The 12,113-nt window shown below is 38.5% G+C and overlaps 1 protein-coding gene across 5 annotated transcripts in view; it reads right to left on the bottom strand.

Annotated features, from left to right (window-relative positions):
• Nucleotides 1-12,113, bottom strand: part of kcnq5b (potassium voltage-gated channel, KQT-like subfamily, member 5b) — a 118,869-nt gene that overhangs the window by 21,162 nt on the left and 85,594 nt on the right. For all 5 annotated transcript variants that reach the window (XM_065965876.1, XM_065965911.1, XM_065965944.1 and 2 more), the window contains exons 2-4: nucleotides 7,378-7,468; nucleotides 5,570-5,696; nucleotides 400-575 (exon numbers count right to left, since the gene is read on the bottom strand). In XM_065965876.1, coding sequence (XP_065821948.1) covers nucleotides 400-575; nucleotides 5,570-5,696; nucleotides 7,378-7,468 — 394 coding nt within the window. The remainder of the gene's footprint in view (nucleotides 1-399; nucleotides 576-5,569; nucleotides 5,697-7,377; nucleotides 7,469-12,113) is intronic.

Raw genomic sequence — 12,113 nt, 5'->3', positions numbered from 1 at the left:
AAACCCTGCATGATGGATCTAACTCCTAATCAGTCTTTCCAATAGTGCTTACATAGCGTACTTTAAACAGAGACGGACCTTTTTGTAAAACATTAAGAGGCTTTTTAAAGTCAGCAGATATATTTTTTTCTCAAGCTTCACAAATTTGATCCAATTACTAGCGTCCATTTAAAGCTCCTGTGAGGACAGTTTTAGTTTGCGTAACTTTTTGTGCTCCCTGTTAAAACCATAAACTGTACACAACAGCTTTGTTGTGCAGATAATCTGGACGTTACACTGAAGGTCAAAAAGTTTCAACCTCATGTTTTGCAAAGCATCACCAAGAAGGTTCATCAGTTCCAAACTCACATTTTCTATGTAGCATGTGTATGTGTTTAACTACCATCTGTGATATCCCACCTTGCTGTGTGCGTAGACCACCGAGCCCAGCAGCTTCCAGGTTCCTCCTCTACGATCCATCCGCACCATGCGGAGGATCTGCAGGAAGCGAAGGCTCCGCAGGACTGAGGTGGCGAATATGTTGCCCTGGCTACCAGCTGACACCACGGCAACCGACGCTATCAGAACGATGATGTCTGGAACGCAGAGACACAGAAATCATCACTGACTTATATTCATAATCTCTGCACATAAAATACTGAAGGTGTTCTGCCCTTGATGTGTTTTATATGTTAAAGGACAAAGTTTCATTGTCGTTTGAATAAAAAGTTATTGTTCCTTTACTTTGAAATCTGTGAAGACACAGGAAGCAGGAAACAGAAAGTAGAAAGTGTGTAAACAGAGAAGGAACATGGTGGTGTCTGTAAGGGTTTCCATGTTGAATCCAAAGTCATCCTTGGTGTGAGTCCTTCAGAAAGCAATGGCTGTAAGTCAAACTTGTTGTTTACATGTTTGATAATCTATATTGATACATTTTATGTACATTTATTCTAAGTTTATAGGAGTTTAATGTAGATTTACACTCTACTATTGTTTCATAGCCAACTACTAAATGCAGCTTGTATTTTCTTTTCTAGTTTCACTCCGATTCATTGTCATCTTGTCTACTTTGAAGAAGTAATTAAATGAGCAAGCACGCTCACTTTATTTATGTTAACACTTGTGAAGTACAACACATAGAAAGAACAGTACAGAAGGTTTGCATGACTGTCATGTTTGATCATATTACAAACAATGAACCTCTACAGCTTCATGTAGATCTGAAGATCAAATCTATCTCCAGGAAACATTATGTACAAAGTTTCCTCAGAGTTATCTTGTACAGAATCAATATGATGCATCATATTTCGACTGGATCATTAGAAATGAACATCAGACAGTAAGTCAGTCAATTCAATCAGAACAGTGTTTCCTGATTCATTTCCTTTCTGAAGTGATAACCGGATCCAACCTCCATTTCACTGGGATGACGTTTTTGAAAAATCAAGACTGAAAGCCATAAATCTTTAATTTCATACTTTGACATTTATAAGCAATTTAACATCTTGTGTTTACTTTGAACAAGTTAAAACATAAATAATAAACTCAAAGAATATGATTAAAAGATGACAAAATGTCTTCTGTGTCCTCTTTACAAAACAACTGGTTATGAAAATGCCAAAAATTTGAACGTCTACTGCCCTCAACTTTAGCTGCTGTGGAACAATGTGATTGACATTTAGTTTAATAAGTCAGGAAACCGTTCTCCTTCAGACATCCTATAAGAGAGATGTTCATTTAAAAAGGTTATCATCACCACACAATCTGCTTTCCACCTTTGTTTTGTTTTCACTTCAAAGCATCACTTTTGCAGATCATAGTCAGCGTCCATTTGTTTACATCTGTTTCCCGATAAGATCCTGATGAGCTCATAAATATTTATTTATCGATCCTATGATCATTTAAACAGTGTCCTTCACCGTGTGATGTGCCTTCATTTATCCTGAAGTGTGTGCATGTTTCAGATTGGAGAGAGTGTTTGTGTAGTTTCTCGAATGCAGCACAATTATTTTTTTTTCTTTTTTTTTTAAATCAGTTCGTATTTTAAAAACGTCTTTAATCTGAGCCGAGCCTTGAGCAGACAGGGAGCCAGTAAGGATTGGCAGGAGAGACGAGAAATATGCTATGTTTGTGTTTTCCAAATAAAATAAAACAAATAAACCTGCAGCTTCCTGGACCAGCTGCTAACATGAACATAAAGAGCTTTACAGTAGTCAAGTGAGGCTGACACAAAAGCATCTTACTAATATTTATTTCATTATGTCTTTCAATGATTGGCTAGATGGATCATCTCTGTCTCTGCTTTATGTTGCTGCAATAACCTCAACTCACTGTTGTCACTTCACTTTCAACAAAGGGATCCATTTTACTGACATAATGTGCCATGGGTGTCCGCTGTACAATAATGTCGACTTTACTCTCCTATCTACTCTTTGTGTTTGTATAAGCCTCCTGGCTCACACATCGATCTGCTAAACACACACACAGAACAGTGGGAAGAAGTTATTGGCTGGAGCACTGCACCGTGTGAAGGATATTTATTTCCACATGGTCGATGTGAAATAATCAAGATCTCTGGACTGTATGTCACTGAGATGCTAACAGTCTGCGGGTTTATCATTTACTTTCCAATGAGCACACTTAAGTGCTGCATGGCCAACTGTATTACTGTTTATGCCGCAAAATCATGACCGACACGTACACAGAATATCAACAAACAAAGGCACAGGCGGACGTTAAGACCGTCTGAAGGAAGTCGACACTGAAACCACACAAAACAAATGAATAACATTGAAACCCACAAAGTAACAAGCTACGTTGACTACATAAATAACAAGCGTTCTCCTCTTTCCCCCCCCCCTCACTCCTCGCTCAAACAGATCTTCACCTCAGTGACGCACCATGTGAAACTCTAGCCTTATTTAGTTCCCTCTGTGCAGGAGCTTTTCCCTCATAATTAACCACCACTCTCACTGCTGTCCTTCTGCCGAACCCACTTCTTTAAAAGAGAGAAAATGCTGACCAAGATGTTGCTAATGGCTCCTGTTCCCAACTATGGACCAGTTGACCCATACTGGGGAGGAGGGGGAGGAGGGTAAAAGTCAGCAGTGGCATGAAAAATACATAAATGACCCACAGCAGAGTAGAGCTTCTTCAAGAGTGGAGGAGGTCATCTTAGGGTCAAATAGATGTATCTACACCAGAGGTGTCAAGTAACGAAGTACAAATACTTTGTTACCTTACTTAAGTAGAAATTTTGGGTATCTATACTTTACTGGAGTGATTATTTTTCAGCTGACTTTTTACTTCTACTTCTTACATTTTCACACAATTATCTGTACTTTCTACTCCTTATATTTTAAAAATAGCTTCATTACTCCTATTTCATTTCGGCTTGTTTTCAGTCCATCTTGTCATCGTTCAAAAAAACACAAAAAAAATTAAAAACCTATCCAGATAAATCACGCCATCCGGATAGAGTGAATTTGATTGTGGTTGGATGAGAAGTATAAACAGATATCATTCCTACACACTGTGGCGCGGCCTAAGCTTGTGTCCTTAATGACATTTTTTCCCCTTACATTACTTTTACTTTTATACTTTAAGTAGTTTTGAAACCAGAACTTTAACACTTTTACTTGAGTAAAAAACTTGAGTTGATACTTCAACTTCTAAAGAAGTCTTTTTAAACCCTAGTCAATACTTTTCACACCTCTGATCTACACTCATATCATTTACTTGTTGAACTGCACTGTAAAAACAACTGTCAGCTGACTAAATGAAGTGGAAGCTGGGATATAATATTAATTTGTGTTGGGGGTTGCTGTTATAAGGGTACAGTACCTTCAGCTGTCTGATGGATTGAAAAAAATCAACAAGGTAATTGATAGGAAGTGAAGGCAGGCCTGGCTGAACAATGCACAGGTGTTTTCATTGATAAAGCATTTTCTGATTTACCTCCATTTTGATTTTTCAGTAGTTGTCAGCAAGTGTGCCTAATTTATAGTTAAAATGTGTCCAGGACATGCCGGATTTCGTTGATATTTGCATCTTTGGGGTTGTTGAAATAAATATTAAAGTGACCCTGTATTGATTGACTGACTGAAGTCTTTATTTCAACAAAAAGCTTAACAAAACAAATAAACCCACAAAATGATAGTGCAAAATACAACAGAAATGTGTAGGTACATGTTCGAAAAGGAGTGGGAAGAACTGTGAATTTATCTAATCCCACCCCCTCGCCATTAATCTTTAGTTAATCATTCAACATAGGCTTCCTTAAATGCTTCCACTATGACTCCACAGTCCGAATCAATGCACACAGCAGACATGAGACCTGCAGAGCTATTAAAAAACTGTGTGTTGTATTTAGCGGGCCTGTGAATGATTATTAATAGTGAACAACAGTCAAACTTCCCATGACACCAGTCTGCACATAGCCACACATGCATATTCCTTTCTCTTTGTCTCTTAATCTCCTCACTTCTTAGCATCATCACTCTTCTTTCTACCCCCCGTATCACATCCAGCCTCTCTTACTACTTTTTGTATTTCTCTATTCCCTCCGTGCCAACAACGGAGCAGTGACGATGGCAGCTCGCAGCACCCTGCCTGACCTCCGAGCCCTGCACTCCCTCCCACCGACATCCCGCTGTATTTGATCCCAACCCATGTCTAAACAGTGGAAAGAATAAAAGCACTTAATGCAACCTCATTACGTAAATGCTCTCTGCTCTTATGAGCCCTGACCACAGCTGAAAATGACACCAGCACACTCTGGTCAGTTAGCGTGCTGTGGTACTGTGCTGACGCCGTAAAGACATGAAACAGTGTTTACAGAGAGGACCGACCACTAGAGGGCGAGAAGAAGAGAGGTCAAAAACTTAGAAGAGAGGAAAGACTGTTTGGTTAATCTTTTTTTTTTATGATTTAAGAACAGATTTAAAAAAGTCAGTATCATCTTTCTAATTTTCTTTATCATTTATAAAGAAATTTATACATACAAGATTGTAAAGATTATTTTACTATCATACTGTTTTTGTCTAAGAAAACAGATGAATAAAAACTGTTTGCAGGTTTGATTTTATAGTGTTTGTTGTGGTAATACTGATTTTGGCCACAGGAGGCAAAGGTTTACCAAACAGGCATTTCAAAAAGGTGAGTTGATTTGAGTTGTTTGTATGGGGGCTCTAAAATTTTAATGACAACATTTTTAGTACCGTTGCAGACCAAAGAGAAACTCTAGGTCAGTAAAGATGGTGAAATTTCTAAATTAAATGCAACATAAAAAGAAAAATGTATTTCATTGGTTTTTCATAATTGAACATTTCTTTTAGATAAGTCCAAAAAAATATTTTTTTCCATACAGCTATTCTTTTCACCAGTTTCAAATGAGAGGAGTCTTAAGGAACCTAAATGATTACTTTGGCAAAAACTATTTCCCACCTGTTGTTAAGCCACACACGCAGAAGAGAAAACAATGCAGCATCATCTCAGAAAGAAAAATGTATCAGCAAATGTCTGTTTCTCGCAGGCCTCATGGGGTTCTCCCTTAGTATTAAAGAGACTCGTCAAATAGGTGACGACTCACCTATGACGCAAAAAGGCTTCCGGGCAAAGCGGAGGCGTCCTTGCCACCCTCTGTAGCGACAGCAGCATCCTGCCGACCAGATACGGACGATGTACTCCAACCCAAACACCACAATCATCACAAACTCCTGTCCAAACACACACAGAGACAGAAGTGATTTGAACAGAGACATTATACATTATTTATCACATATACATCCTCACACTTAATTATACATTATAAATGCAGTTACTAAGTCATTAAAATGGAGAGTTAATTATGTTTCTGTATCTAATAATGTCTATATTTAGTTGCAAGTACATCAAAATTGTGTTTTTCCCGCAGGTTCCTTCATGCAGAAATGACTAAACTGATTAAAACCCTCTCCTTAGATGTTGGGTCTTAAAGGTCCTTTAACAACTTCAGTTTCTTTAAATTCTATTTTCTATTGTGATTACATCACATGAGTACATTTCCAATGATGTGTAACCATAGAAACATTTTATCATATTCAAGATGAGTGATCAAATTAATGAAGAGAACTAGATTTTTTTCCTTTTCTAACATCTGATTTAAAGGAACACAGCACTGATTACAAATCTATATATGATATTAGATTTGACCTCAGCTGTCTGTTATCAACAGCTGATAACACTAAAACTGATTGCAAACAGTGTACAATTAATATAATAATAACAATTGTAAAAATAAATAATAAAAAAAATTCCAAAGTGGATAAACAGATATTTTTTGCACACACACAGGCACAAACACGTAATATGTATATCAGTTAAAAGCATGCACAATATTTGTACAAATATTACTTTACAGTACTTGAGAGTAAGTGTGATTTCTCTCTTTATGCAATCTCACCGACTACAAAGAAATAAGAAAGAAATGCAGAGCAAATGAAACTTTATCTTACAATAATATTTATATGTTGCAAATGTACTGCAAGGAGAAAAAGAGGATTTTCTGGCACAAACTTCACCAACTTGCAAGGTGCATGAAGAGTTAAAGGCTTAGAAGAGGTCAAAATGCTCCAGCAACACTTGTAGTAAGAAGATCAACTTTATTAAAAATTTAGACCGACGCATTTCGGCTCGTGGCCTTCATCAAGAAACAGATTAACAAACATAATTTAAATAGGGTGGGTACACAATTGAAGGAAAGGTAAAAAAAAAAATTCAAAAAGGTATGGACAACCAATCAAATGCCTCCACATATATGTTTATCAGCCAATAGGGCACATGCAGGTTGCTGCTGGTTTGTTGGCCAGGTAACATGGAGGTGAGGGGCGTGTCTAACAACAACAAGGCTGACATCACAATTGGTCAACAGGTAGGGATCAAGGGGATAGTTAAAGGGAGGGGGTTAAAAGCCTGCACAAGAGTCATTTAGAATTCTTCTAATAAAAAGAGTAAGAGGTGAAGAACAGCCTCTTTAGTGTTCTTTGCATTTGATTGGTTGTCCCTACCTAATTTTTTTTACCTTTCCTTCAAATGTACTGCAGGGGACATTTTGCAGAAGTCAACAGAAGTCAGTTTTGTGTTAAAAGTTTAAACTGTTCTTCTTCTGTCCCATGCCTTTGGAGATACATTGTTAAAGTCAATTCATGAGCTGGCTGTGGGTTTGCAATTTGCAAAGGGCATAAAGTGAAAGGTAGGGGAAGTAAGTCGTAGTGAAAAAGGTTTCACTAATGAAAAGTGCACGTATTGCTGTTCTGATGAATGTCGCTTTGGATAAAAGCGTCTGCTAACTGAATTGTAGAATTGTAGAATTGTAGGATGTGTTATGACGTTTTGGCTGATTGTTGCTGAGTTTCTTACCAGGATGAGGAGACAGTAGGAGGAGAAGTCCTGATGAGCGGGGATAGTGGAGAACACAGAGAGGACCAGGCAGCTGAAGACCAGGACGAACCTACATAAGAGAAACAAAGAACAGAGTCAGAAACACAAGCACAATTAGAATCAGACTGAATGACATGGTGGAAAAAAGCTGAAACCACCACAATGACCATCAGATAAAAATCTCAATTTCCACTCCTCACAAATATGCTCTTCATCAGAACTGTCTGCTGCATTTTCCTCTGTGACAAACTCTTGAACTCAGATTTGGCATCACGGGAGGACCAGTACACGCACAACCTGGCAGCACAATCACAGAACTTATTTCCTCTGTGCAGCGAACCATGAGCCACACTATTATTCAATTTCCTCAGATATCAAGTTAATCATGCTTGTTTGTGTAACATCATTTGCGAGAAACAAGCAGTGAAGCTGCCTCTGTTGGAAAACAAGCAAACATCTGACTGTTTCCACACTCTTGACTGTTGCTCCCTCGCCAGGAAACCGTATCTTCATAACCATAACATGTTTTTTTTCCATCACGTGAAGGCATCAGGCCCCTGACGCTGAACGCTGAGAGCAACATCTGTTTTTTATCAGCGCAGATCTCCTCTTAAGCCTGCCCTGTGTACCATCTTTTTTTAAAGTTGTCCAATGAGAGACTTATAAGCAGACAGTTTATTTAAAGTCGTGTCCGGCTTCATGTTTGCACAGGTGCACATTCATCATTTATGGAGACCTTTTGCTGGGCTCTGACCTTTAGGCCTTTTAACTTGTGATACCTGAAACTTCAAAAAGAAGAGACTTCAATCTCAGGTTAGTGTTTTTTTTTCACTGAAGAGTGAGCAGGTAGTGTACAGTAAGTTTAATAAAGAGCTTTTCACTGAAAACAGCTGCCTAATACCGTTAAAACAACATTATAAGAGGTATGACATTAATCCAGAACAGCTAAATATTCATCTAAAAGTATGGCGAGGGCTACAGATTCAGCTGAGCGTTCTTCTTTTTACCCGTTCCAAAGCAATGTATTGTTACAACGACGACGTTTCATTCAAAGTTGTCATAGAAACATTGATAAAAGCAGCATTACAGTTACAGCTTACAGTTTCCCAACTTATGTTGGGAGTTCTTGTCCTTTAAAGTCTTTACATGTGATTTTTCACTCTTAAATGTAATATAAATCAAGTGTATCCTCTGAAAATAACTCTGTGAGTCATGACTGTCTACAATGGGTGTAACACCCGAGTCCCACTGTCTGTGATGTTTTCAGAGTTTTCAGAGTCCTATCTTCACTTTGTTTACATCGTTGGGACGGCCGGCTGACTCCTCCCCTCGTGTATAAAAGTTGTTTAATTGAGGGACTAGAGAAAAGAAGAATAACATACTGTACTCACTGCTTAACTGTGTTTCTAGATCACGCTCATTTCAGGTAAATTTACATGCAGTGTGAAGATACCAGCATAATAAAGATCGCTAGCATTAGCATGCTAACACAACAATGCAGCGCGAGTTGTTTTGGTTTCATGCTGGTGCTCAAGGGCGACATCTGCTGGATCAAAAAAATATATATATATAAAGCCTTTAAACATAGGCCCTATGTCTGCATACTTTGGTGTCTAAAAAACACAAGGGGTAAATGATTTATTTGGAGTCGCCCCTGTAGTTTGCGCTCAGCGTCCAGAGCAGAGCAAGCTTTAACAGTGACAACGTAATCTCCCATTGGTATGCTAAGTGTTTGACGACAGTGAAAAAAAGGATCCCTGCAGAGAAAGACCATTTTATTAAAGAGTAAGGTACTTATCTGAAACCAAAAACACCCATACAGTAACTTCCTACACTATGGGAGTTGCTGGTTTACCACCCGAATCGACTGGTAAATTAGCTTGTCATGTTGTGTGACTGTTCAAAGGGCTGAGCTTGGATCCCACACAACTACAAAAAACCAAACACATTTGAGGAAGCTGGCAGCTGCTAGTTGCTAGTTTTAAAACATGTTCTTGGCTTTAGATTAACAAGCTTGGCAAGGGGCCAGGTTTTTTTTCAACACTGAAATGACTCTTAATCCCAGTCAGTGATTTGTATCTAAAATCAGGGTGCAGGAAATGTGCAGCTACGCTATCAGAAATACAGCAGAGGAAGGAAGAGGAAGACATTAACTCATGAATCTGTTTAGATCACACTCAAACAGAGTTATTGGGCTGACACAAATGTATCTCCTCTAAAAAAACAAAAAAACAGCCAGCTGTTAGGATCTTTCTGATTACATCATGACACAACAATGGAGCATGAACCTCTTCTTCTTTGTTTGTCTTTTAATGTTTTTGTCTGATAAAGTGTGTATGAGTGCCACATGGAGTTTTTTAACAGACTGCAACAATGAAGACACCAATAAACAGGAGGATAAGTTTGATGGCTTGACTAGAAGACATGGGAGGCAAGTAAAGCTTCAAAATAAGACAGAAATGTTGAGAATTCAAAACATAATATTCCCAGTATATCAGTGTATGTATGAATAGACTAACAATGCAAAATGAGCTGTTTACCATCAGTCTCTTGCCATTTAAAGGAGACTGAGCATTTTTATAATATGTCTATACTTGATGGATTCTTTTGCAACATCAAGTGCCAACAGGTAGAACTGTGGCAGGGATATTTATTTCAATTCTTGTATAAAAAAAAATCACAAAAGATGAAGAATTAAAAACAATTCAGGAAAAAAAAAAGAAAACCATAGGACCATACAAAACCGTGCTCACAATAGCAAACACAGAGACAACATCCAAAATAGTGTAGGCTATTCAGGACTGAGTTTTTATTTTTTACTGGTTATCTTAAATGTTATCTTAAATTTGCCTGACATAATTCTTCTCCCAAAACTGTCATCATTGCCAAAATGGCATCTGCTCTACCCATAATACAGTTTTTTCTAAATTCACAGCTGAATGGATAATAGACTGGGGACTCCTTCCTGTCAGCCCCTTTGTGCCAAATTGACCTCATGTTATCACAGAGCTGAAAGCAAGTCCTTCAAGCTTGAAGATCACGGGTCTATCGTGGCCTGTGTGAAAATGGTGGGTGTGCAGAGGGGGTCAAGGTCCCATAGCCTTTATGACAGTGCAGGACTGTGCTATTCCGACGCCAGTTGGGCCCTCTTTGACATCCTAAAAGTCAATGTTGAGGTCAAAACTTTCCACAAGCCATTAAAGAGGGTTATGTCATTGCATCTCGACGCATACGTTCTCTTCCTGCTCGCGTGGCTCACAGAGCTGCTGGAGGCTCAGAGGAAAGTTAGAGCGTAAAGTATCAAATGTAGATGAGATTTTTTCTCTGTTGATATTTCCAAAAATTTGAATAATAGGGTTTTGCTTGGAAGAAAATATCGAGTGACAAGTATTGTATAGCTGTCAGCCGAAAAAAGCAAACTCCCCGTCCCCCGGCACACCTACGCCTCTCGCACTTACAAGGTTGTCAGACTGAAAATCACACAGTGACAATCGACTCTCCTCATCTGTAGAAAAAACTCTCTTTTCTGTTTTGAATATATTTGACTTTAGTGGGAGTATGGATCAACTGAAGAGCACGCGGCCAGCGTCATTATCTCTCAATGAAGTTCACTAATGAATCACACAAACTAGTGTCTAAGCCTGCCTTAGAGCCTGTGGGTCATGATGCCCTGTTCTCACAAGAGGTGGAATTAATCTGGAGTGTAGCTTTCCTGCAGAAGGATCGCTCTTCACCTTTATAAGAGCTGCAGCGACAAAAATTAAGCCGTCTTACACACATATACACACACATCCACAAACTCAAAAAAATACTATAAAATAGAGACGTCTGTACCTCCACCCTCACACACATCGCACCCTAAACCCCTTTAGAAAAAAAACAGCTAAATGAGTGCGAGGTAATTAGCTATGCTTTCCATAATGTTCATAATTAATTTGTCAGGAAATGAGTTGCAACATGACTGATGTTTACAACCTGCAACTGGGGTATAAAAATAGATCTATGACGATAGATCTACATAACGACCCCCCTGCAGAAGAACAAAGTGCTGTCCTATCTGGTGATCATGGTCACTCTTAACTCTGCTTTTTCAGAAGCCAAAAAAAGAAAGGTGCAATATATTTAAAAATAGACACAAACAGGAGTTGCAAAAACAAAAAGTTACAAGAAGCAAAATATACAAATCAGACACAAAGAGATGAAACGTAGTTACCGAAAGACACAAAACTACTTAAAAGAGATGCAAGTAATACAAATACAAATACTTTCACACTTGCAGAAATCTCCTGATAAACTTAGGGTATTTCCCCGGAGGAGCTGTATATGTGAACGCAAACAGCCACATTTTTGTGGAAGGTCGAGGGTTCGATCCCCAGCTGGGCAACATGCCCGATGTGTCCTTGGGCAAGACACTTAACCCTGCGTTGCTCCCATTGCTTCGGTGGTGGTGTATGAATGGATTAGTGTTGTACTTACTCTCTGATGTACGTCACTTTGGATTAAAAGCGTCTGCTAAGTGAATTGAATTGAGATAAAAAACAACCACATGGACATGAAAAATAACCACATTAAGATTTAAAGCAACAAGAAGAGATACCAAAAAATCATAAAAAAGTAGCAAACAACTACAAAGTGATTCAAAACAAACACCAATAGGCACAAAATCTCTGCAGATATGTGAACACACAGAGATTCTTTCCAAGCAGAACTACGAA

The sequence above is a fragment of the Labrus bergylta genome, chromosome 1 (genome assembly GCF_963930695.1).
Source record: "Labrus bergylta chromosome 1, fLabBer1.1, whole genome shotgun sequence".
Classification (NCBI taxonomy): Eukaryota; Metazoa; Chordata; class Actinopteri; order Labriformes; family Labridae; genus Labrus; species Labrus bergylta.
Note: the sequence above shows the minus strand (reverse complement) of the source record. Positions and strands in the feature narration are given on the sequence as shown.